General features: G+C 41.9%; 1 protein-coding gene across 9 annotated transcripts in view; it reads left to right on the forward strand.

Moving 5' to 3' along the window:
- HIVEP2 (HIVEP zinc finger 2) overlaps positions 1-27840 on the forward strand; it is a 140712-nt gene that overhangs the window by 95767 nt on the left and 17105 nt on the right. For all 9 annotated transcript variants that reach the window (XM_065833437.2, XM_065833438.2, XM_065833439.2 and 6 more), the window contains 3 exons: positions 19025-19069; positions 20334-25925; positions 26677-26831. In XM_065833437.2, the coding sequence (XP_065689509.1) occupies positions 20511-25925; positions 26677-26831 (5570 nt within the window). In that variant the 5' untranslated portion in view covers positions 19025-19069; positions 20334-20510. The remainder of the gene's footprint in view (positions 1-19024; positions 19070-20333; positions 25926-26676; positions 26832-27840) is intronic.

Raw genomic sequence — 27840 nt, forward strand, 5'->3', positions numbered from 1 at the left:
TCCCCCGGAGGAAATGGGCTGTACCAAAAAGCATGCTGTGTGACAGCCACTGCACTGGAGGAAGCTCGCTACCTACATGAGGCTGAAGGCTGGCATGGATTTCTGCACCTTGTGCTCACAGGAAGCTGCGTGGCAGATGTGTGACTTTCCCTCAGGCAGCCTCCTCCGTGCTCCTCAGAAAGGCATGGGAGTTGTGGTTAAATATTACAGTCTAACCTTTTAATCAGAGATCTGAACAGGAGCTAAGTAGCTTTAAACCATTAGCCCTATTTTAAGTATCTTTTCCATGATAGGAAGGGCAGTTGACTCTCAATCATGTTATATCTTTCAAGTGAATGACTCAGAATGAAGATCCTGGGCTCCCCTTACCTACAGCAGAGGATGGTGCCAATGCATCTAATGAAACAGATAAGTGCAAAAGTCCTCCTCTGTCCTTCATTCCACTCCTCTTGTAGGATTCTCTCTACTTCCCTCTCCCTCTTACTCTGTTACTGGTTTGCTTTGGCCATCATAATTTTCACTGGGTAGCCTGGATCAGATTTCTGAACACTGACTGCTAGATCTGAGCCTTCTCACTTCTGGGAGGACAGGAGTGACAGCTTATGAAGAACCTGCTTGGCTGTGAAATCAGGAGGGCTTTTTGAGAGCTGCCTTAGCTGTAAGCCCTGACAGCATCCTAGTTCTCACCAGAGGGTGCTGGGAGCTCCCCAGTCCTGAACCCTTCTGCTTCCCCACTGCTCAGTTGCCCTAGTGGTGCTGAGGATGCAGGTGACAGATCTGAACTGAGAGGAGAAGAAGCGGTACATGTAGACTATGGACTGGTCATTTATTCTTTATTTAAATATGTCAAAAATTACATTTAGGAGATACCAATATAATTCCTTGGCACTTGAGGGAATGCCAGATAAGCTTTCCATGCTAACAGGGAAGACTTAATTGTGGCTGAAAAACTGAATACAGTTTCAAAGATAACACAATGTGATACCACCATTTCCACCCGTGTACTGTCTTTTTTTTGGGAAAAAAAGGCTACCTCACTTTTGATTCCCTGTGCTAAAAGAAGTAGTGTTCTTCAGTTATAATTGAAACTGGAGATTTCATTCACCTGTTAGAATTTAAAGACTAAGTGAAGGAGAGATCATAGCAATTATTCAGACCATTTGGCAAGAAAAACAAATTGGCAAAACCTACGCTGGTTACAATCAGTTGGATTTCACAATTGCGTTACAAAAGCCATGAATGGTCTCAGTTCTACATTTAAGATAGGCAGAAATTGTTCTCTTTAGTGTGTCCTATAATTATCCAGCACAGAAATATTTTGGGGAAGTGTAAAAATTAATCCTCAAAATTTAAAAAGGGGAAGGAATGCTGATGTGGAAGTATTAAATTAATACCATCTCGGTAACAATTTTACCAAATGTAGGGAAGAGTTGTGCTCTTCATGTCCTTGTTACAGGATTATTGGATAAAATACTCCCACTAAGCTAGAAATCCACTGTAAATAGCTCTCTTGCTGTTAGAGTTGATGCATTTTTGAGGATGCAGTGGCTCTTAGAAGGAGCAGAGCGCGTTGTGCAATAACGTGACCTTATGTTGCATAGACACTTCCAGTTTTGGAATGTGAAATGTCTGAAACTGGGAGTGGGTGGACAAGAGGTGGAGCCAGCCAGGAGCCTGGGTGGCTGCGTTTCTGAGAAACTCTCTTCTGCTGGTGAGTCCTGCTAATTTGCCAGTGTATGGCTAAAGCCCTGAATAGTGCTAAGTCAAACCACTAAACAACATCAAGTCGCAAACAGGCATGGAGCTATAGGGCGATATTTTGAAAGTTAAACATTGTAAAACTTAGTTGAAAACAAGGCTGAATTCTTTCAGACCCGAAACCACAGCCTCTCTAAATGCGTCAGACTCTTGATGCTGCAGCGAGGTCAGCTTCCTCCCCCCCACCTGTGAGTCAGGACTACTCTATTAAAGGAAGCTTTTATTGGAAGCTGTCAATAGAGAGGTAGACGACAGGCAGATGGTGAGGACACACTGGGAAAGAATTTGGATCCTGTGTCTGCATAAATGGTCACCAACAGGGAGAAGACCATTTTTCTGGAGAACAGAGGGATACTGAGGAAAGAATAGTGTTTAAGCAAGAGGTAGGTTCACCTGGTTTCACCTTCTCTCTAATTAAACCTAGGATTCGAAGTCCACTCAAGTTGGCATTGTATCCACTTCCCAAGGGAGACAAAGGCTGAGTCTCTTGTGGGCTCAATGCCCTCAGTGCTTGTCCACATACTTTTGCTGAAAATCACAGAAAAATTATCTTAAGGCAGCTCAGTTCCCTGTAGAGAGAAAACAGGAAGCCAAGGAGGAAACGAAGTATTGGACTAGTAGGAATTTCAGCAGCGTGACCCTAATTTTCAGGCAATGTAGGCATCTTCTGGAATAAAAACTTTGTAGTGTAGTCATGCACTTACTCTTTGCTATAAATTCAGTCTTGTTCATGAGTGTATCAATGCTACTGGGGCTTAAAAATGTCAGTGAACAATGCCTTCCCATTTATATTAGTGCTCCTTTAACTTTTTCCCTGTTGTTTATTATTTCTCTTATTACCTAGACTGCTCTAGCAGAGTGTTAGCATAGATGAAATTCCTGTAACAGGCAGCATTTGAACAACTGAGACCTGTGGTTTTAGCTGTGCTCTTCTTTTAATGCTAGCAGGTGCTCTGTGCTTCCTGAACTCACTGTTATGCTACCGGAGAAGAGATACCTTGCAACAGCTTTGTGATTAAAAAGATACCTCTAGAACTAATTTACAGTGTCAGTAATTGTATTGTTTCTGTATGAGATTGGTAGCAGAAGGAAAGAGATCCTGGAAACCAGCTGTAGTTATTTAATTCATGACCTGTCAGAAAAGAAGGTTTTGGTTTCCAGTCCTGATGAGTACCTCGAGTGAAAAGCAGAGCATGGTCCTGGTGATGCAAAGAGCCAACCTCCCCGAGCCCTCAGCATACGGGGTGGCACTGTGTTTGAGTGATTTTCCTGAGAGCATCCCATGTGGAGTTTTCTTGAAGGCTTACGATGTACTGGTTTTATTCACTTTCCATTTCACTGATGGAATAATTTTATTAACTTTCCCACAAGCTGATTCAAATTGCATAACAAGGGGGAGAAGAAACGGTTACTCTTCTTTGCACCTTTAATTTTCATGTCAATGTTAAGATTTGGATTTGAATCTCTGGGTGGTACATTTTACAAGCTGCCTCAGCAATGCTTTGTTCCTAGAGGTGTAAGTAACCTTTTCTTTAAAAAATGAAAAATAACTGGATGCCCTTCTGGTGTCTGTCTGGCTGCCAGTCATTCATTAGCAAACACTCCAGCAAATGGACCTCTTTATGCAGGTATGTCTGAGCCCGTATGTGGATGTACACACGTGGAGTTTGAGAAAATAAGCTGTGCTGGGTAGACTTGCTGAGGCAGGTATCTGCCTGAAATTAGATTTGTGTTTTCCACTCAGAATGTGTTCTGTGTAACGGTGTTTGCAAAGGAAAACCAAAACAAAACAGAAATACACATTCTTAAAGTGTAAAGCAAGGAAATGGTTACTGTGTGATGTGGGAAGGAGGGGATGGGAGGACAAACCTGAGCATGGCAGCGTGGCCTCCCAGAAGAGGCGCAGAGGTGCACCTGGGGCTGCTGCAACAGGCAAAGGGAGCTCCTGGCTGTTTCGGTGGTACATTCCCCCTTTGATGTGATTCAGCAAATCGTTTCCCTGTTGGACATGGTAGTAGGATGCTTCCTCTGCCTTCCGCCTGGTCACCTGCTGTCCAAACCTGCTGTGAGCAGCCCACGGGAAGTAAGTGTGACAGCCTTGGGCCTCTGCTGGCCTTTTCCTGGCCTTCCTCTGCCCTTCCTCTGCCCTTTGCACGCTCCGGCACGGTGCTGGTGCAGCCAGGCTGCAGGATGGCCGCCTAGCTGCTGGAGTCATCCAGATGTCATGTGAAGCTGCAGTTTGGTTCATATCAGTTCTGCTCTTGCTACATTTTGCTAAGCAGGCTTATATATAACATAGAAGTCCAAATCCTATCTGAAGATTAGATGTGGCATTCTTGAACAGATCAAGGAGAAAAAGAAATTGTTACCCTGAAGAAAGCTATGAGGAAAAATACCAGACTGATAGCTTCTTTGCTTTTAAGTTTCGTTGATCAGAAATCAGAGGCTGAATTTTGGATCGAACTTCTGTAGCAGTTCTGCAGTCAAATACTCACAGCTTGTGAAGATGAAAGCTGCAGCTCCTCCAGCTTGCTCTAATGAACCGGCAGCTCTTTGTTGGTGCTACCAGAGCAATTAGGCTCCCTGCTAGGAGGGTGATGTTTGTTATGCTGTTGCATCCAAGTGATTTGGGTTGTTTTACTCAAGCAGACCTCACTGACCCACAATTAAAATGGCATTTTCATCTCATACTTAGAGGTTGAGAAAAAGCTTTTGAAGATTTTATTTGCTCTTATGATGGGCTTGGTAGAGGAATGAAATCAAACAAGGGTCTTTTTTTGCAGTAGTTGGGTCGTGACTGAGACAGTTGGCTACTTCATTATAGCAAACATGTAGGTGGCCTTTCTCATGTTTTGAGATCCAAGAGAGGAGCTGTGACTGTAGTGATGCCTCGGAGGGGAGAGGAGCCAAGCCTTTGCAGAAGCAGGGTCACGTCAGCTGTGCCATATGCAGCACGTGTTGACAGTGAGCCTCCTCTCAGCTGCTTTGCAGTTACCGGCTCCATCTTTCTGGCAAGATCTGATCCGAGTGGTGGGATCACCCTGAGTTCAGGCAACTTAAAATCTGTCTTTAATTTTTTGCACCTGTTCAATTGTGGTTTTTATATCTCATTTTTACCTGTGCTTTCTCTTCAGTGTAGTAGTTACCAGCAGCCTTCCTTGCTGGTACTGGTTCAGCTCTGAGGGCAACGCTGGATATAATTTGGAGGACGATTAGGATGAGATCAGCTCTTGAAACCTTAGTCAAGTTAATGATGAAACCTGAGTTTTGTTAATAATACATTGCAATTATTACTCCTCCCGGCAGGGCAGATATCTCATATTTCTCATCTTTTAGCTTGAGGATCCTAGTTACAGTGATCTATTTGACTTTTCGGTTCTTTTGCCCCTTGCTTGGGTCTGCAAAAGGGAAGTGTCCCATCCCCTCCACCAGATTTCCTCGTGAGCTTTCCCAGGTAGATCAGTGCCTCCGCGGATGTCAGTGCGTTGCACGAGCTGGGGCGCAGAGTGGCCGAGAGGAGGATACGTGATCAACAGATGAAGCAGCAGAATGTTAATAATACAAGACACCTAATTGGACCTGCCCTTTTGCACAGCAGCGAGGACACATGGCATCACACAGCAGGTGCCAGGCCCGTGGCAACCTGCTCATATCTCATACAGGTCTTCATGACGGAAAAATTGCTTTATGAGCTGAGCTGCTTGCCTGCTGTAATTGCCAGTAAAGCATTAATCCTAACCTTTCGTAGACTGCATCTATTGCTCGCACCTCAGAGACGCCAGGCCAGATGGGAGAGGTGACATAAATCATGGTGCGCGTTACCCGTGCGTGAGTGGGAGGGGAGCGCACCTCGGTGAAAGTGACACCGCGCAGGGGTGGGAGGGGAGGGCTGCGGCAGGAAAAGCAACCTGTGGCAGGATGTAGGAAGATGTGAGATAGCACAACCCCTCCTTACCTAATGCTGTATCTTCTTTCTGCCCTCCCGTGGTTCCTGTTGGAGATCCCGTTGCTATTCTGTGCCCGTGCCTGCAGTGGGATCACCCTACCCAGGGTGCGGAATCGGTGGTGCTGTCACCAAGTGTACACCTTTATTTTGTGGAAAGTGCTGTCGTGGAATCACTGTCTCACCTGAGATGCAGGCAGCCACCAAGTGCAGGCTCCCACCCCACCTCTGCCACGTGCTTGTGGCTGCGCAAGTTAAAGACTGATTTACACTGAGGAAAATAACTTTCCATCACCCACGGTTTAAATATTGGCCAATGGAGAAAGCCCATTACAGGAACTTATGGAAAAGAAGAGCTGCCCCCCCTGTTTTATTTTACTTCTGCTCATTATCCTGACTGTGGTATGTGGCACTGCAAACAGAAAGTTTTCACACCCTTGAAACCCCTGTGGGTGGGCTTTGTACCCATCCAGCAGATCCTCATCGCAGTTTGGGCAGCAGAGAAGGCCAGGAGAATGAAGCCCAGCAGCCCTGAAGCCCCTGGGGAGGGAGGGAGGTGGTGCTGAACAGGACCAAGCTGGATGTGGTCAGGCAGCCTCTTGCCCTGCTCTGCCATGATCTGTGACTGCCCCCTTCCCACCCTGTCTGCCACTGTGCTGCTGTCCAGCAACCCCCCCAGGTGATGGATCCCACTGAAAAGTTACTATTTCTTTCCCTCAAATTATTTTCCAGTGAACCCCTTTCTTGGTTCTGAACTGAATTTGTGCATGGCCAAAGATCTCTCTTGTGGGGCCACTGAATGCCCAGAGGCCAAAGGTCCATGTGGGTGCAGGGGTGCCGAGGCGGCACCTCACCATCGCAGCCCCTGGGATGGGGCGGCAGTGCTGCCCATGCCCCCCGGCCCATGGGGAACCAGGGGGCAGCTGCTGAGCTCTGTCCTGGCATCTAGAACTTCGGGGAAAAGGTGCCAGTCTATTCTACATGATTTTGGAAAATGACATGTAATAACAAATACTGTATTAATTGTACCAGTGAAGGTAATTTTTCATTTTTCTCATACACTTTTTCCTGTTTTTTTTTTTTTTTTTCTTTTTTATTTCATCTTCTTATTTGTACATTTTTCTTTAGATAGGTAAAGTCTTAAGAACATAAGAACATATGACTGTTACTCAAACAAAATTTCTGCTCCACATGTGACTGAGGTGATACACTGAGGTTCTGATAATTATGCTTTTAGTTCTATAACTTAAGAGCAGTTTGGGGTATGTGGTCCTGTCTCCTATTAACATTATGTAAATGTACTGCCAGAGTATGGTCTTCAATATTTAAACCTACTAGTAACTATTTTTACATTCATATTTCCTCTAATATAACAACATTTACTTCTCATTTCAGATGAAAATTAAATTGTCTGAAGAATAATATCATCAGCTGATTTGTCTTGCATCACAATGTTTATCTATTCTAGTAAAAAATCAGTGGCTATTAAATTTGCTGCTAAGGCATAGGATGAAAATACAAAACTATGATGCTGAACAAAGAATGGTTGTATCAATGGGAATTAATCACAGCATATCAAGAAAAGAGTATGCTCTCTATTTCCCACTGCATATAATGTTAAAAATGCAATCTTATTAACTTCAATTACTTTAAAAGAAATTTAAAATCAGAACAAAATAAAAATTATAATGTCAGAATAATCATTTTCAGTGACTCTCTCATGTGAAGTTGGCAATGTCTTACAGTGGGCTTTTTTCCCCCTGTTGTAAATAAGAGAAAAGTTCTCGTATAAACCTGTGCGTTTTTGTTTCACCACAGTCCCAGAATGATTGGTGTGAGGTATTTGGAGCCCCACAGGAAGGCTGCATAATAATGAAACATGAAACCCTCATGTAAGCATCAGCCAAAGGAGTCATGATATTAAACAGAAAAAACCGTGACTGTAGAAAAGGCCATTTCCTTGCACAGCTCATGTAGAGCACTAAAAAGTTGGCACGTGTATTACTTCCAGTAGTAATATTGCAGCAATGGACTTAAAACAGTTGCAGACATTCTGAAGAGAGTCCTTGGGACTAGACTTGCCTTCCCTTGGGTTAGAGGGGGCAAAACTCACACTGTGAAGAAGCACAAAGTCACCCTGGAAAGAGAGGTTGCTGAACATCTCTGAACTTCTGTGCTGAACATAGTTGTAGCTCATCCTGTTGCAATTAAACCTGTGAAAATGTCAGGACTCCTGACACAGTAAGGTGGGTTGAGTCTTGTGCTCTAAGTGTGGTCAGTTTGGCACCGTGAGGACGGCTTGCAAGTGCCAGTGGTATGGAGATGGGACGGGACATGGAGCGAGCCCCTTTGTTCTGGGCATGAGGGAAGTCCTTGGCTGCAGCCAAGTGGAGCAAATTGATGGTGGATGGTGTCTGAGCACCAGTCTCTGCTCATCCTGGTGTGCGTGCCAGCTGACATGCATGGGTATAGTGCCAGCACTTTAAAGTTAATTCATTAATTCCTCTAAGTACAGGTATTCGGGAATCAGAAATTCAAATGTGTGGTTGGAAGCACTTCTTGATGTTGCTCCTAAGATTCTAAGCTGTATCACTTGGCCAAACAGTCATTTATACTCATGGCACTTTATTAGACAGCGTAGGAGTGCCTTAAATGGGAGTAAGTTATATTTACACTCTTCCTAAAAGCTCCTTTGTGCTGGTAAAGTGATGTAAACTGGCCCCAGAGTAGATGAGACTTGCAGAACAGGGCTGTAAAAGTGCAACTGCATCTAATCAGTCTTCAGGCTTATGTGTCTGCTTCTGCTGGGGTGCAGCCTTCTCTTGAGGGCCATGCTGGCTCCATGCTGGCGCAGAACATGTTCCCCTTCCTTCAGCTCTCAGAGACTCGTTTCTGGCCCCCAGAGAAGTTTGCTGGTACAGCTCTGGCTTTGCTTCTGAATCTGTTTCCTAGTCCAGTGGGCTGTATTAGGATGCTTTAATAGCAAACTCTCATACTTTCATTGTAGGAAGTCAGGATGCAAAACCCACGTAGAAGATCTACCTAGTCTTTTCACATTTAATCTTTTTGTAATGTCAGTGAAAAGGGGGCAGTTTCAAAATCTAAGTTCTCCCCCCTCATGTTCTAAAGTTCCTCAAGTTATGTTTAGAAACAGGAAGCTGTTTTGCATAAAGGTAAGATTGTGTTTTTAAACAAGAAAAGTTGCTGTTAGACTGGCTAAATATACCCACACAGTCATACTCAGTGGGTAGTCCTGGCTATTTTTAGGCTTTATTTTTGCCTCTATTTATTTATTTTATTTTTTAGTGACACCTCCACTGTACCTTCAGCTTCTAGCGAGGCACCACTTCCTGTGCCGGTATGAAACTTGCAATTACAGGAGGAGTCAATCTTGTCAGGTGTCATTTATCATGCGTTGCAGAGGGCTGGTTTCACCCAAGGAAGAACAAAGCTTAATAAAGAGAGAGAGAGAGGGAGAAGCATTCTCTTAATAATTTGCCCTTTGCAACAGCAGACCCTTATCTGATCACCCACGCTCATCTGGCTGCTGACGCTGTACTTGCTTCATTAGTACGAGCTATTTTTTACTTTTATGTCTTTTGAGGAACCGAGTGGGCCTGCTGGTTTGTAGTGATTCACCATCTCCAGGCAAACAGGGTGTCCTCAAATCCTGCGAGGGGGTTAGGAAGAGAGAAGTAGGGAGAAGAGTTCAATTGAATAAGCAAGTTGATTAATTGTCTTAGGTGGTCTAAGTGCTAAAACATTGTACTTCAGTCTTAAGAAAAATAGCCTTTGCAGTGCAGTTTTTCAGGTTGTTAGGAGCTATCTCAAGGAATATTTAGTAGTTAATTAGTTTAAGTGTAGTTTCACAGAATCACAGAATGTTAGGGATTGGGAGGGACCTCAAAAGATCATCTAGTCCAATCCCCCTGCCAGAGCAGGAACACCTAGATGAGGTTACACAGGAAGGCGTCCAGGCGGGTTTTGAATGTCTCCAGAGAAGGAAGACTCCACAACCTCCCTGGACAGCCTGTTCCAGTGTTCTATTACCCTCACTGAGAAGAAGTTTCTTCTCAAATTTAAGTGGAACCTCTTGTGTTCCAATTTGAACCCATTACCCCTTGTCCTACCATTGGTTGTCATCGAGAAGAGCCTGGCTCCATCCTCGTGACACTCATCCTTTATATATTTGTAAACATTAATAAGGTCACCCCTCAGTCTCCTCCAAGCTAAAGAGACCCAGCTCCCTCAGCTTTTCCTCATAAGGGAGATGCTCCACTCCCTTAATCATCTTCGTTGCCCTGCACTGGACTCTCTCCAGCAGTTCCCTGTCCTTGAACTGAGGGGCCCAGAACTGGACACAATATTCCAGATGTGGTCTCAGCAGGGCAGAGTAGAGGGCAAGGAGAAACTATGAAGTACTATATGCTTGTGTGTATACTCCATGTGTTCATTGCCCTGTCCCCCTGTAAAGTGGATGCTGGAGGCTGGACTAGGAGATGTTTGGGGTTGAACTCAATGATCTCTAAAGGTCCCTTCCAACCTAACTAATTCTATGATTGTGTGTTGACGCTTGCTTTTGCTTGTAGTGTGCAAGTGTCATTGATGTATCACAAACACCCAAGAGGCTTTTGGACCAGATCTTTGGCTGATTTCACTTCCTTTTCTGACAATGGAAAAAAAGCTATATTTGGTGGAGTGGGCCAATCATGATGCAGAAGAAGAAGAACGTGGTGTGTCTGGGGGTTTCTAGACCTGAGCAGTGATTGCTTTCCCTTTTGATAGACTATCAGCCCTGAAAATGTCCTTTTAGAGCTTTGCTCCTCTTAGAGCTGAGCCAGATTAATTTGAAATAGCACTTTTTTTTTTCTTTTTTTTTTTTTTCCTGAGGGTTGTAAAGATAGCAGCACCCTTAAAATGTGCAGTCTAATTAATGTAACTTGTATTACTACTGTAGTGATCAGAGTCTTGAGGCAATGCTAAGTGACTATATTTGCTACAGCAAAATGCCTGTATTGAGTCATTAGTCAAAACGAAATATTTTGTCTGCAGAGTAGTGACTGTTGTGACATCTGTGTGATATATAGGATTTGGGGCTTAATAGCTGATCTCAGCTGAACTTTAACAAAGTGGTCAGAATGGATTGAACTAAAACTGCCACAAAGGACCGTTCTACTTTGGGTGCAAAAATGGAAAATAAATGGTAAGAACATACTACTGATGTTTAGCATGCATCTGTTTTTGTTTTGACATGTGGTGACCACAGGGTTTGGTAAACAATGACAGGTTTTAAAATAAGCTTGTATAATAATTGGTGTGAGTGAAAAACAAATCCAAGCTCAGATGCTATAAATGTCTTCCTATGTAATTCTTCCCCAGGTCAAGGCGTTCATCAGAGGCAGCACGTTTGCTTATTCAATAAAGTGTTGGAAAGACACTGATATTTTCATGTGAAATGCAAGTGGCTTCTTCTGACATGGTGTGAAAGGAGGCATAGCTGCTCGCAAAATCTGCCGTGGTTGCATAATTAAGATTACGTAACTTTTAAACTAAAAAAGCCTGACTTCCCAGAAAATTCAGCGGTATTTTCCCTCAAAGATGAAAATGCTAGGCAAAACCCTGATATTTGCCTAATATTTTAATTTAGCAACAGAATAATTACTTAGTACCTAAAGTGTTGCAATATTTACACAAATTTGTTTGTTTTTTTTTTTTTTCCTGGGAAAACCTGGGGAAAAGCTTTATGGTATCTTAGCAGGAATTTACCAGCACAGGTCTGTTCTCCCCAGCTGCTGCCCGAGATTGCAGTTCTTGTGTGAAAACGAAAAGGCATTTCAGATTTTGCATGACATTTCAGTTAGGAAAATTGTTATATCTGACAACTCCAGCAGTTTGAACTCTCCAGTGATATCGTTCTTACCCTTCTTACTGTAGATGATATTTTATAAATCTAGAAATGGATACAAACCATGTCCGCACAGGAATCTTGCTCTTTGCATACACTTAATCTTTCACAAGTGCTGCTCAATTCATAATTTAATTAATTTGTCTTTCATAAGGTGCAAAATTTCCCTTTCTGCTTAACATTTCTGTGTGTTAACTTGAGAAAAAAAATCTTTAATCTCAGCAATTTTCACCAGTTCTTGCAAGTGATTAATTTAATTTAATTACAATCCAAATGGCATCACGTAGCATCATTGGTTAGTGTCTGAGCGTTTGCTTTTCACAGATTTTAGGTATTTTGTGTTTTGGGGGCTACATAATGCCTATTGGTTTACATGACAATGGTTTGGGGCCAGCAGCAGGGCCAAAGCTGCATTTCTTTTCTACACAGCAGGCATGAAAAACAAGTAATCCTACAAATAGTGATCAGTGACTATTTTACACTTTTATAGTTTGGCATGTAACATTATGTTCAATTGCTGTTGCTCAGAAGAAAGTGAGATAGAGTTGAGTTTTTGCTGATAAAGAGAGGAGCCCAAGAATTACGAGCTCATTTGTCTCTCAGCACTACTTTGGATACTACTATAACTTGTTAATGTGTATTTGGTAAATATCGTTTACTTACTACTTAATTTACCCCTGAGAGAAACTCATTCTTCTGCAGGTTAGGACGAGTGGGATTAGGCGTCATATAGACCTGATTCCAGCCATTGAAACAGTGTTTAGGGAGGACCTTACTGGTGGGCATCTGTTTCATACTGTGCTATGCATGGGAACTGCTCTCTCTTAAGTCACTGCATACTATTAATATGATTCAATAGAAGATGGTGGGAGGGGAGAGCAAAATGACTGTGATACTTTTGTTGCTTTCTGAAATTTTAATAACGCTGGAAGGGCTGTCTGTCAGATCTGCCATTGCTCTGCCATCACATTTTAAGGTCCATGTGGGAACTGATTGGTATTTTATTCATTCGTTTTTGGGTTTTTTACTTGTTTCCCAAGGAAATAAGTAACAGCATGAGAAGATCAGCAGTTTATATAATTCTCTTGTTTAATTTCATATCTGAACAATCACAATCTTTTGCTTTTGTATAGAGATAGATTCAGGATGTCTGCGTCAGAAGACAGTCAGCCAAAACAGGTAGATTTTGTATTATCTGGCACACTTAAGCACCTCTGACAGACTCTTACTTGCGCAGCAAGGTTAGGCCACCAGAAACAAAATATTTACCTGATCTGTTAAAAGCAGTGGGATCAGAGAGATCAATTAGCTGCTAATTGGCTGACAAGATAGTTTGTCCTGTCAGTTGTTTTGGCGTCTCTTTGATAGCAGGTTTTTGTTCAATTCAAGGAGAACTGTGATTTGTTTGCAAACTTTTACCTCTAAAGGAAGTGTTTAAGATTAATTTGGCTCCTGTCTAGCTTTCTCCCTCTCTCTCTCTTTTTTTTTTTGGTCTTAAATAGCCATCCTATGGAAATAAGTCTGGGTTCATTTGGACTTTGGAAAAGTGAAAGCTTTTTTTATACATTTTTCCATCCGGTAGCAATGTGTACATTCTATATGAAGCTGAAGCAGGAAATAGTGATGTACTTTAAGTGAGCAATCCTTGTCATGAAAAGGTCAGTGTTAAAGCATTTCTGCTGTAGGCTTTTTCTATGTCTTCTTAAAATACATTCAACTTGAATTTAAGTTTTTTGGGGGCTTCTATTTTTCTATAGAGACTGGCAATTTAAAATTATATTTGAGATGCTTAACATAGCAAAAACTGAGTACTTTGCTGCAGCTGTGCTCTAAGCATTTATGATGCAAGCCAGCATCTCTTAAAGAAGATCACCCATTTTTTTGAACTGTAATTGAACATTTGTTGCAATATGTGTTACAAATATCTCTGTAGACATCTTAGAGGTGTTGGATTACTTTATTTTCATCTTGTAACAAATAACTTCAGATATTTATGTAGGATGCAAGAGCCTAAACCTACGTGATGCCTAATTCTGTGTGTTTTTTTTTAATGAGGAATAAATCTGGAATTATGTCCTTGGATTTGCGACTCACTGCTTCAGATTCATACCAAGATAATGTAGAGCAGAATTTGGCTCTTTCACTTGTTGTTGGAATAATTTGTCTCCTTTTAGCCACTCTGAGCCAAACCGTGTACCTGTTCCAAGCTCCTTGAAGTCAAATGAGAGACTCGTGTTTCACACCTGGGTTTTCTATAAGGTCACCGCAGAATGGATAGAGTGTGCCTGACCTCTGATTCGGTAGGATCACATTCAGAGGAAGGAAGGAGAGTCTTGTTCTTCACAGCATGTACCTATTGCCATTTATATGAAATGTCTGAGGCAGGTCTGAGTTCCTGCAGTTACAATTAACAGGTGGTGTACTCTAGCAGATTTGTTTATTTATTTGTTTTCTTGGTTAACTTCAAAGTGCCTATAAGCAGACAGGTTCCAGTTATTTTCTTCAAGAAACTCAGATATTGGTCTCAGATAACAGTTTGAATTATCTCAGTGAACAAGATTAAGGTGAGTTTGGTGAAGCCTTAAAATTAATTAAATAATCAGTACTACTCCAATTAACTAAAATGTGCTGTTATATGCCATCTCTCAACAGCTGAGATTCTAAAATAGTTCTTGAAATATGAGGCAGATCTAGTGCAAGCACTGAACTAATAATCTCAGAAGTCAGGATGCCAGGTTTTATACAACTTCCAGTTTTATGTGCGCAGATCCGATTCCTTTAAATGAGCAACTACCAGGGACACAAACGTGCATTCATAGAAACCCGAGAGTAAAAACCTGAAGCTGGTGCTTGGTCACGGCCATGTTGCTGTCTCCCCTGGATGCGTCTGTACCTGAATCCCGCCAGTCAGTCCCCTCAGCTCCTGGCTTCTTGGGGAATCCATGTGAGCACGAGTGTTCACCCAGCATGGCAGTGGAGAACAGATCCTGCCCTGTAGCTGCTCCTCAAGTGAGCTTAGTACAGTCTGTTTGATCATTTAGTAGTAAATTCGCAGTGTATTGCGTGTACTTGCTGAGCAGGATTTATTTTTTTATTGGCTAGTACATTTAAATTACATTTATAAAAATACATTCTAATAATTAGTTCAGCTGCCAAAATATTTAAAATGTGTGTGTTATTCTAAATGTTTCAGCTTATTTTCAAAACTCCGATTCTCTAGCTGGTTTTGGAGAATGTCAATAAGTTCAATAAAACACTGAAATCCAGAGGGCAGGCAGAACATCTGAAGTGGAATTAAATGAACAAATTAGAGTAGTGTCTTCAGATGTTAAGAGGCAACAACAGCAATTACAATACAGAAGGTGGTAGATTAAAATCAATGCACCTAACCTGTTCTAGAAAGGTCTGCCTTCTTGGAATCCCATGTGTAAAAGGATGTCTTACAACTCCTGCCAAGCTGCAGCAAAAGCATCCTTGCATTCCCCAGTAATTCACGACTTTGCCAAGTGCCAGTGGTTGACATAGGAATTTACAGTCATTCCTAGAGGTGTTCAAATAGACAGGTAGAAGGCCAGCTACAAAACCACAGTCAGATGGGACGCCTAACTGGGGGCTGTTGGAAATGCAAAGAGAATCTCTCTGATCAAGATCTGGAAGCCTTTTTACAAAACTGGGAAATTTAAGAAGTGTTTTTTCTTCCTTGTCCTTTTGGTAAGTAGAGTTCAAAGACTGCAAGTGTGGTGTCAAGTAGTATAAAAAAGCTTGCAGTTGGTTATCTTTTCTCATTTGTGTAAAATGTCAAAACAATATACCCCAAGGACTGCATTCCTTTTGTTATGTTGCTATAGAACATCCTACACACATAAATTAATATGTAACCTTGCGCAGAAGGATGAACAAATGCTCGTCTATCTTCATGCCTGTTAAATCCTTCAGTTCAGAGATGTGCATCAACTGCTGGTTGAGAGCAGTTCTTCAGACTTAGCCCACCCGTGACTTTGCCTAGGTAGAAGAAGCTGTAAATTCATGTTTTCTTAGGGTTCACAGTCTTTTTTATTATTTTCAGTGGGATGTCAACACCAAATAGCTCCTTGGGGGATAACATTGGGGGGCAGAGGGAAGCATGGGATAGGACAGCAAGCCAAAGGTATGCTTTCTTCCCAAAAGACCAAGGCAATTTTCTTCTCAGTTGCAGGTGGGGAAGAGCTCAGAGGTGGCCTCTCTTTCTTGTGAGGCTGCTTGGCTGCTGGGCTTGTCCCAGATGTAAACTAGACTTGCTTAATAAGGGTCTTGGCAGAGATCTGTGCGCGAGTGTGGGGATTTCACTGGAGCCACTGCAGCTTTTCTGTGCTAATGCTTGCCCTATAGAATATGAATTCTTCAGGGGCCAGTTATTGTGGTTTTAGGCCAGCTTTGTGCTGGCAGAGCTGGACAGAAAAGATTTAAAACAGGGCTGCATCTGACCCTTAGTCCTTACGCTAGAGTCAATATTTATTCTGTATGGTGCACTCAGGATTTAGCCTGGAAGACATAAGCTTCCAATTTGTTCACTTGCAAGAGCTGTAATATGAGCTACAAATTGAGAAGTAGTAAAAGTTGTATTTTGCCAAATTTTATCTTAAAGCTGTTGAGTGTAACCATTTTAATGGTCTGGAAAAAAAAAAAAAAAGGAAAGGAAGGAATAATCTTGGAGCTCTGCAGTCAACCAGACATGCGACCCTGGCATGCAGCTCATGAAGCCACCTTAGGAAAAGAAGCGATAGGATAATGCTCCTTTCTAGAAAGTTTTAAAAGTCTTGATTTAGTAGGTGCATCTGACATAAATACAGCTCCTGGTTTCCCAGTAATCTTCTCATGTTCAAAGGTTTCACAAAAGCAAAGCATCCCAGTTTGAAGCGAGCAGATAGAGCAGCTCATGTGGCTAGAGGATCTGGCTCCAGGGCCACATTCCTACCAGGAAACCTGGGCTGGCCCCTGGCCAGGTGGGACTTTGCAGCTCCTGTCAAACCAGCGCAGCTCCCAAACGCCCTCTGATCCATGTAGGTGGGCTCCTTGTAGTCACTCCAGTGGAACTGAACCATGCCAAAGGCATTAAAGAAAACGTGCATTTTTGTCATCCTTAGTTCCTTAGTTTGAAATATGTAGTACTTGAAATATAGGGATTTTCTCTCTATTGAATAGTATATATTTGATGAAGTGCAGTATCGAGGAGTACATTTACAGTGTTTTCTAAAGGAGAAAAAATCTGCTGAAAAATGGTAGTCTGTTGTAGACTTGAGCTAGGCAGTGGATGCAGGCAGATGAGACAGAGGCTTGACTGGGAAAAACAGACAGAATGCAAACTAGCTTTACAGTGTCTTTGATTTCTCCAGTTAGGGTGGTCTCCCGTTAGAGAGGAGGGGAAAATAAAAAGAAACCCAAAGAAATAATATTAAAGCCATCTTCAACACAGGATGGATCGCAGCTCAAACCAAACCAGAAATGATTATGTTAGTCATGGAAAGGGATTTATTTTCCCCAGGAGAGTGACTCTGACCAAACTTAAGCCATCAGTAATCCCTATAATTAGTCTATACCTGTTTCATAGTTTAGGTTGAAAATTTATAGAGAATGTTCCGAGAATAGCGGGACTGCAGAATGGCTTGAACTCTGTTAATGGAGGTTTCAGTCTAGAACAGAAAGTTGTTGGAAGTATATCAGCATTATCTTATGCTCAAAGAAAACCATTGCTGTCACATTTCTGTGACTGGCAGATTTCTTCTCTAAAGGTGCTCTTGGTAGAGGGTGTATGGAACAGAAGGGATTCTCACATCTTCTAGAAATTTCTTCTTCACCATTTGCAAAATTACCTAATAAGAAGTGTTTTTCTTTGAAGATGGCTAATAACTTTATGCTCTCTCAGTGAAGAACATGCCCTCTCGTTCCTGTTTCTGCTTCTCAAGACACACATTTTCCTCTATATCCAGGCTTGTATATTGACATCATTACTGACCTGAGATTCAGTTTAGCTCACCTATTGAAAATAGTTTGCCACTTTTAAAAGACATTAGCCCATCAAAGCCAAGTGACATTACAACCTAAAATATTCTGGTTTGTATTTGATAGCTTGCTGTTATTTTGTACTATATAGGATTTCTCCGTAGTCACAATTGAAAAATATGTTATCCATATTTAACTAAACCAACAGTTCATTAGCCATTGCTGTCCTAACTGCTGATACGTTATTTGTACTATTAAATAAATAATTGATAACAGGTGACACAATAGTGATTCTACTTATGTCAAGCCATAGGCCTTTACGAATGTCCATTTGTTCTTTGAAAGTGTTACTAATTACAAATAATTAAAAATTATTTTTTCAATTTTTGATGAGTTTTTTCTTTTATAGACTTTATTATTTTATCATCTGTTGGTTTTATTCAACAGATGAAGCATGTGTGCTCTAGCTGTTTTTCTGACAGTTTCTAATTGAGCATCATTATAGTAGCCTATATCCCATACTCTGAAGCTAATACTTCAGCTATTTCTAAAGATCTGTTCTTTAGAGATGCTCTGAATTTTGTCCTAAATGAAAACCATAAAGAAGAGTCATCATTGTTGCCTCTGTTATCCCAGTTGAACAAACATACTTTTTGATTAAAGAAATCCCAAATCAGTTTTTGAGATAATACTGGTTGAAAACTGGAAGGGAGGGTCCTCCTTTGAGGGGAGAAATGTTCTTTGGGGCAGGGAGATGACATTCAGGCTCCCTTTTTTAGAGGTGTTCTCTGTGCCCGTCTTTTCTGCAATATAAAGAGTAGCCTGCAGTCTGGTGATGGTCAGACAGGTGGCAAACCATGGCAGTCACAGAAGTCTTTTTACTATGTACTTGGTCTGTAGGTTTCTTCTTTGAGAAGGCAACCATATATTCTTGAGCAGTATCCTCCTGGTGTTCAATGATTTGGAAATGTACACGTTTCACTAAATTTTCTTGTACCTGAGTAATGACACCCTGGCCAGGATTTCATTCTAGTCCCTGAAACATTTAATGAGAGGCCTGGAGCCTAAAAGTATTAGCTGGAGAGAAGCATTGAAAGCGGATTTGCCAATGGGATTCAGGGATAATCCAGGCTTAGCAAAGGCGTAGGACTGAAGAGGGACATTGGCAGCTCTCTTTTGGCCAATTCAGGAAGGTAGGACTGCATAAGTTCAGACTTGCAGTTATTCATCTGCACACTGGAAAACTAAATACTTTTAAAAGACTCGCAGACATTATTCTTCCAAATGTGGTTGCTCAGACCTCCAAGACACAATCTGATTTTTTTGTAATGGATAGATAAATGACATTTTCAGGCCTTTGCTGTAAAGAACAGAAAACTTTCTTTGGCATTATACTTAATAACAAGAATTTCTTATGACTGCTTTTTTTTTTTCTACAGGAAATTTGAAGATAGTCATGCCTATTAGATTCCTAGAAGATGCAGGTAATTGTTTTATACTGAAAAAAATCATATATGCTCCCATTCCCTGTGTATTTCCTTGCATTTTGCTAATGTTTCCTCAAGGCCAATTCAGTTTTTCCACTGTAGGAATGAAATACATTTCAGTGTCTCTAATACTGCTTTTTTGCCCTTTTCCTCATTATTGTAAAATCATTACTGTTTTTATAATTCTCACTGTCGCGTCAAGAAAATATCATGTGTTTGCATAATATAGAAGCAAGAAAACTATGTCGTTCTTCAAATTCAAATGCTGTACTTGTCTATGAAAATCATACCTCTGGGCACTGCTTCTTCATAATAGAACTGTGGAAACCTAGTGCATTCAACCACAAGCAGTACATGTATAGCTGGATGGAAATTTTGATGTTGAAATCTAAAATGCTAAAGGCGTATAAACATAGTCATAGCTCATTTATTTAGTATGTGTTTTATCTCTATTAAGATATTCTCACTAAAATTTAATATGGTTATTGGAAGATGGAGATGTGGAAAGGTACCAGGAGTGTTGCATTCAGAATGCTTATTTGATGTCTCTTTTTTTGACTGTTCAAAAGTGTAATCAACATCTTGTACAACCAGTTAGGTGGTCTAAAGTGAGAAGTACCTCACTTCAGCCATCCTAAAATTTGGTATATACTCCAAGATAGTCATCCAGGATTTCTGCCTAACCAACATTGAGGAACAGGCATCTCCAGGGTAGAGGGCCATGTGCATAGACATCCCCTATATCTGAAGTACACAATATGGAAAGATTTCTCCTCTGGAAGTACTGATCACCCTCCTCTGACTCTAGAGGAAAGCCAAGTGACTAAAGTGCAGGTCTGAACTGTAGGTGAGTAATACTGCATAAGGAAATTCCCACCCACAATGTTAGGACTTGTTTTTCAGCAGCAATTTGCTGAAAGAGCTTTGAAAGTAGGTGGTTGACTTCATGAGAATCAAGACTTCAAACTGTCCCCAGAAAGTCTTCCAAAGCTACTATTCATTTTGGAAAGTCTAGACCCCTGGTTTCTGTTCCTAGGGCTTTTATTGAGTAGTGATTATGCTTGTGCACAACCTCTGGAGCCAGTTTTTACTGTGTCTACTGACAAAATGGGGTTTTGTGAAATGTAATTGCCTTTACTTAAGTCCCTATATATTATACATGAGGGGCTCAATGAAAGTGCAGCTGACTGAATTGATGTTATTTCGCATGGCTGTATTAACTGGTGTGTGTGCTTTCTTTGTTTTTGCTTTTTCCTTGCAGATAACTGTGTCACCATGGAAGAGATGAAGAGAACTTTGCTCTAGTAGATCACAAACGTCTGTGGGTCATTCTGCATCTCAGTATTTAATAGCAATGGGAAATGTCTAAATGCTATAACAAGTCTTTGCAAATGTATAATAAACTGTTTAGAAAAGTTCCTGCCATGAACAGAACTGTATGATACAAAAGTGTACAGACAGAAATCTAATGCCTATTGACTACTGCGTGGAAAGTTCCAAAGAGAAAGAAAAGTCTGTGAACTTGCAACAGCCCTGCAAAAATGGGAGCAACAAAACTTTAAAAAGCACAGCTTTGGACACACTCCATGTGTCTGCACAGCTTTCAAGTGAACTAGCACTTAAGACCTTGTGTAACAAAATGGACTCTGGGGACACAGCTATAGGGCAAAAAGCTACCTCAAGGTCTGGAGAAACTGCTAAAGTACCAAGTAGATGGAGGCAAGAACATTCAGCTGTTATTAAAATGAGCACTTTCGGCAATCAAGAAGTACAGAGGCAACCACAAATAGATCACGAGCAAATTGGAAACACAGCATCAGCACAACTTTTTAGTTCTGGGAAACTGGTATCATCAAATGAAGCTGCACAGCAAGTCACGGAGAAGCAATATCCACAGCAACGTCCAACTCCTTACTCATGTCAACATTCGCTTTCTTTCCCACAGCATTCATTGCCACAAGGCTTCTTGCACAACATAAAGCCACATCAGAGCTTGGAAGGTCCTCCGTGGCAGTTTCCTAGCCACTTGCAATCAGTTGCCTCAGAGGACTTGTTTCCTTTCCATATGCACAGCCATAGTGGAGGCTTCTCCAGGAAGAAGATTTCAAGTTTGAACCCTGCATACAGCCAATATTCACAGAAATCTTTAGAACAATCAGAAGATGCTCACAAAAAGGAGCACAAACCCAAAAAGCCTGGCAAGTACATTTGTCCTTACTGTAATCGGGCTTGTGCCAAACCTAGTGTACTTAAAAAGCATATTAGGTCTCATACTGGGGAGCGACCATATCCTTGTGTTCCTTGTGGTTTCTCCTTCAAGACGAAGAGCAACCTATACAAGCACAGGAAGTCACATGCCCATGCAATTAAAGCAGGATTGGTACCTTTCACAGAGTCAGCAGTCTCTAAATTGGACCTAGATGCCAGCTACATTGATGTGGAAGCTGAAATACATTCAGATGGCGAGCAGAGTACAGACACTGATGAGGAGACCTCACTCCTAGTGGAAGGTTCTGGCAAACTGAGCCCCGTCCCACAGCTGCCCCTGGACGTTGCTAGCAGGAGCAGTTTTCACTCCTCCATGGAAGAGTCCTTGGTGGGGCCAATGAAAGTGCCCATTTTGATTATCCCTAAAAGTGGAATTCAGTTACCCAGTGAGAGTTCACCATATATTGGCTCTGATATGTTGCAAAACCCATCCTTAAGTACTAAGTCTGATGACTCGCATACAGTTAAACAGCGACTTGCACTAAGACTGTCAGAGAAAAAAGGGCAAGATTCTGAGCAGTCGTTAAACCTTCTGAGCCCTCACAGTAAAGGAAGCACTGACTCGGGTTATTTTTCCCGCTCAGAAAGTGCTGAGCAGCAGATTAGCCCGCCAAATACTAATGCAAAGTCTTACGAAGAGATTATCTTTGGGAAGTTCTATAGGATTAATCAAAGGACAGCACTAACAGTAGCCACAACAAATCAGGAACACAGTTTAATGGGTAGAAAGGGTAAAGCAGAACCATTACCTCTTTTAAATAACAGATCAGATATCAAGATGCTTGAGGAACATATTTCTCAGCTGACTCCAAATAAAGAAGAACTCGTTGACTCCAGTAATTTGAGCACTATTAAATCTACACAAGTTTATCCAGGCAGCAATATGGAATCTAGACAATCCCAGACCGCCACATCGTCTGTCAAAAGTGAATCCAACCTATATCAAGTCGGTCAGCAGGGTGATGTGTCCATCCTTTTAGAGCCCCCAGTAGATTCCTCTCCTCTTGTTAGAAGTAACTCCATGCCAACCTCTTCTGCAAACAGCCTAAGTATTCCCCCATCTCTGAGGGGAAGCCATTCATTTGATGAGAAGATGACTGGCTCAGATGATGTATTTTACCCTGGGACGGTAGGAATATCCCACCAAAGGATGTTGAGAAGACAGGCTGCCTTTGAACTGCCCTCTGTGCAGGAGGGGCACTCAGATTCAGACTGTCATGGAAGACCAGGGAAAAATATAATTATGTCTTCCAGCAGACAGACAGTAGGTGACAAAGGACCATCCTTAAAAGAGAAGAAAGGAGACAAGACCTTCTATGACTATGATGCCAGTGGAAAGCACTACAAAAAATGGGAAGAATTTGAAGTGCAGAAGCAGAACTACAGGGACTCACCATCCTTAGGTGGGATGAACAAAGGGGGAGAGTACTTTATTGATCCATTTGGACAGTCTCAGGTGGTGCCGTCCATGCTTGGAACAACTTTTGAAAACAGAAAGCGCCGGAAAGAGGAGAGTGTTGGAGATGAGGAAGACAGTCCCATGCTTTGCAGCAGTACAGCTGGCACCACTGGGGGAATTCAGTCTTTGGACTTTGATCCCAAATCCCAAATTCAAGAAGTGCCAAGGAGTGGATTTGCCCTTCAAAGCCTGGACAGTACTGCCCATTGCCATGCAGAGCGTTTTGAAATCTGCCGGTCTTACTTGCAGTCTGGAAGCCCAGCAACTTCTCTGGAAGACTCATCTTTGACTGCAGAGCAAGAAAAGACTGCAGAATCACTGACCAGAAAGCCCCCTGGAAATGTCATCTCTGTCATTCAGCACACAAATTCACTGAGCAGGCCAAACTCATTTGAAAGGTCTGAATCTACAGAACATATTGCATACCAGCAGGAAAAGATTTATTCACCATCTGAAACATGCGAGAGCGAGATTTGTGAGTCCCCAATGAGCCCAGACCGTGTTCCACAAACAGAAAATGCTGACACCAGTAAGGCATCTCCATCCCAGCAGCCTCAGCCGTATCACATGCAGCCCAGGTTGGTTCGCCAGCACAACATACAGGTACCTGAAATTCGTGTCACAGAGGAGCCAGATAAGCCTGAGAAAGATAAAGAAATGCAGAGTAAAGAACAGGAGAGACCCACCGAAGAATTCCAGTGGCCCCAGAGAAGTGAAACCCTTTCTCAACTTCCAGCTGAAAAGCTACCACCTAAAAAGAAGCGTTTACGACTGGCTGACATGGAGCACTCCTCTGGAGAATCCAGCTTTGAGTCCACAGGTACAAGCCTCTCTCGTAGCCCTAGCCAAGAAAGTAATTTGTCCCACAGTTCGAGTTTTTCAATGTCCTTTGAAAGAGAAGAGAATATGAAGTTCATCATGCCTCCCAAACAAGATGAGTTTGGAAAACAGTCTGAGTTTTTAACAGTTCCAGCTGGTGCTCATTCACTTTCCGTCCCTGGGCATCACCATCAGAGGGAAATGAGACGCTGCTCATCTGAACAGATGCCCTGTCCTCATGCTGCTGAAATCCCAGAGATCCGAAGTAAATCCTTTGATTATGGGAACCTGTCCCATGCCTCTTCGGCTGGGACACCTACTATGGCACTGTCTCCATCCCGAGAAAGGAAGAAGTGCTTCTTGGTTCGGCAGGCTTCCTTCAGTGGATTTCCAGAGATTTCCCAAACTGATCAGAGCACAGAACAAAGTATAAAGCAGGAGCAGATGGAACATGCACAGGCTGGTCTTCGCTCCTCCCAGCTTGCCTGGCATCATTCTTCTTCCTCTGTACTTCAGCCCATTCAGGTAGATGACTCTGGAAAACAGGCTAGCTCAACCCACCTTGCCCACCAACAGGCTTTTCTTGCAGACAGCCCAGAAATGTTAAGGACTCCCTTGATCCAACAAGCACCTTATATTCCTAACAAACATCCATCAGAGCAGCAGCAGCTATTTGCACATCAGGAAAAAGTCCCGTTTCCCCCTATTCACAGCACCTTGTTTCAGTTCCCATATCCAGCTGTCTGCATGGTTCACTTACCACCATCTCAGCAGCCTGTCTTGTGGCAGTCATGCACAGAACCTCTGCACTTTCAGCATCATTTTGTACAACAGCTGCAGAAATCTTATGTCAAACAGCCTTTCCAAACAGACGTTCCTCCAAGTTATCACCTGGAACATGCACCAGAGCTTCTTGGAAAGAAACCAGCTGATTACGTGCACACTAAAGAGCAAGCATACCAGCATTACTCAGGAACATCTGGGCAGTATTCAAAAAATACTCTTGCTAAATACCAGTCAGACCATAGCATTAAGCCAACAGATACCTCCTCTGAGCAGCATCTTCAGACGGATTTTGACTCCCCAAGTGATGGATCTGTACAGTCTTTGCCAGGAACTGTTGTTCCTGTCAGGATTCAAACCCATGTGCCATCTTACGGTAGTGTCATGTACACAAGCATTTCCCAGATCGTTGGGCAGGGCAACAGTCCCACAATTGTAATTTGTAAAGTTGATGAGACTGTTTCTCAAAGAACATTGGCAACTAGTGCAACCATGGAAAGAATTGGATTTAACATAGCTCAGATGCTGGGTCAGCATGGAGGGCTAGAAAAATATCCTTTGTGGAAAGTGCCGCAGACGCTACCACTCGGACTGGAGCCACCAATTCCCCTGTGTTTGCCTTCCAGTTCTGACATTGCTTCTACCTTGGGAGGAAGCAAACGAATGCTTTCACCTGCCAGCAGCTTGGAGCTCTTCATGGAGACCAAGCAGCAGAAACGAGTCAAGGAAGAAAAAATGTATGGGCAGATAGTTGAGGAGCTAAGTGCAGTTGAGTTAACTAGCTCAGATATAAAGAAAGATTTTCCAAGAATGCAGAAGCCTCAACTGGTACGGCAGAGCTGTGCTACTGAGCCAAAAGAAAGTCTGCCGTCTGTGTCATCCTGTTCACCACTGTCGTCATCATCTCAAGATTTCCCACCTGTTAGCATGCCAACAGCTGATACTTTCCCACTGAGCAGGGAGAAACTTTCCAGTTTTGATTCCACGTCACCAGGGCAGAAGTCCAGTGGCCCTTCTGAAGGAAGAGACTCCCCAGAAGAACTGGACGTGGATGAAACAGCCTCAGATATGAGCATGAGTCCACAAAGGTCTTCATTGCCACCTGGGGAAATTCAGCCAGAAGATCAGCTGAAACATCAAAAATTGCCTCTTGGGATGTTAGTCCAGATGTCGTCCAATACCAGGGGGAAAGTCACAGGCTCAACCATTCTCCTGACAGACGTAGCAGATTTTCAGCAAATCCTTCAGTTCCCAAGTCTGCGGACGACTACTACTGTGAGCTGGTGTTTCTTAAACTATACAAAACCCAATTACATTCAGCAACCAACCCTCAAATCTTCGGTTTATGCTTCATGGTGCATAAGTTCATGTAACCCAAACCCATCGGGGCTAAGTACGAAGACCACTTTAGCACTTTTAAGGTCCAAGCAAAAAACCACCACGGAAATCTACACTCTGGCTGCTATGCATAGACCTGGAGCCGGTAAACTGACATCATCAAGTGCATGGAAGCAGTTTGCTCAGGTAAATAAGAGGTTTTAATAAAATTAAGTTAGTATATCTTTATTTGAGAAAACATTAGTAAACAATGAAATGTAAGTTAATGATTTAAAAATAAAAACATTCCCCATGGGAAATCAGACATTGACATCTTCCCATGACAACTTTTGAGCCTTAATTTACCCTTCCCTAAGCTCTCCTACTTCTGCTGTCTCTGTCTCCATTTTCAAAATCAGATGTAAAAAGTGAGGCTTTTAAAACCCTCTCCTCGTGTATGCCAGAGCCTGACACATTATCTCGTTTTATTTTGTCCTTTGTTTTCGCTGTGGCCTGATTCAAACAGTATCAGACGCAAATACCCACGTGTGTTCCTAAGTAAAGATAAAGTTAAAATTGAGTAAGGATCTTCAGATCCACTTAATGTCTTTTACATACTGCCTCTTCCTCGTGGACTAAGCATTAGATAATGGTGCCAGGGAAAATTCTGTAATGGCAATAAATTACCTTCTAAATCTTTGCCATCTTCATTTTCCATACTTCTTTTTCTGAGGAAAGATATGGTGCTGTCTTTTCTGTCAATACTCTCATAAAAATTTGTCCATGCTGCCCCCTCTCTTTTTCTCCATCAAATCAAATGGGACAAATTAATTCATCTTATAGAGTTGCACTAAAATGAGAGTTTGGCTTTGACCTGGAATGTTAAAAGTGCTTGAAATGAAGTGTGCGTTTATTGTGTGCTTCAGCAGTAACACCCTTCCTTGACTTTGTTCTACAGATGAAACACGAGCCATTCTTCTTGTTTGGCAGCAAGCTTGAAAAGAAAGTAGTGGGGAATATTATAAAAGAAAGAGTAAAAGGAGACACTCATGGAGATAAAGACATTACATCCAAACAAACTGAGCCGATACGAATTAAAATCTTTGAAGGAGGGTAAGAAAATGCAACTGGAAATTTCAAGCTCAGACTGTCATTTTAAAGAGATTTGAACATGAATATGAATGAATTAGGATGTGAACAGTCTCCTGTGTTCCTGCCATGTCTTGTAGCTCCCAAGCCTCCTCTTTTTTGTGTATGTGTCAGTCTTAAAACAAACTGCAGGGTACCTGTATACTTACTCTTGTTGCTGCTTTGTTATTAGGGCAATTATATTTTTGTCTGTGTGACAGCACTCACTTGAAATTGTTGCTTTCACTCCTTAGGTCATAAAGAAATGGATAAATGGTTAACATTTTCATATTTTCTATACCATTTCTTTGTACTTAATGGCTTCCATGAGGTTATCTTTCGATTTTTAGATTCTGTGTACCTCCACTCCCTTAAATGCATCACCTAGGTATGCTTACTCTTATTTTTGTGTATTTTAATTATTTACTGAAGTTGGATTTTGGAGATAAAATGTAAGATTACAATGAAATCTATGGTATTTAAGCCTCATCCATAGATCTGTCATGTATGGCTGATAAAACAATGTTTAATTTTACCGTGGCCATCTATCACTCAGATGATAACAGAAACAAATAGCAAAGAGAGGGAAAGCCCAATAGCAGTGTTTTGAGGCTTATGAAGCTTATTATAACCAGCAAATGAAATGGACACTTGTTTGCCTCTGCAGTACACTGTGAAATGGAAGATACTGTTTTATTTCTTTTACAGAATTCTGACATGATGCAATGAATTTACCAGTTGTTAGTAGTGAATACTCAGGTGGTTGAACAAGATGTGTTTTTCAGTCTCATCAAGCTCAAATGGTTTCACAGCACTGTTTTATTGGGGTAACTAAATATGTCAGGATGGAGATGTAAGAAATTCATCCATCCATTTCCTTCTCCTGTTGGTTTGTACCCTAAAAGGTAAAAATCTCAGTTGTCCTTCATTCACATGATGCGTTTTGGCTCCGCTTTGATAGTCTCCATGAGATGAACCTTGGCAGTGCTCTGTA

The sequence above is a fragment of the Patagioenas fasciata genome, chromosome 3 (genome assembly GCF_037038585.1).
Source record: "Patagioenas fasciata isolate bPatFas1 chromosome 3, bPatFas1.hap1, whole genome shotgun sequence".
Lineage (NCBI taxonomy): Eukaryota > Metazoa > Chordata > Aves > Columbiformes > Columbidae > Patagioenas > Patagioenas fasciata.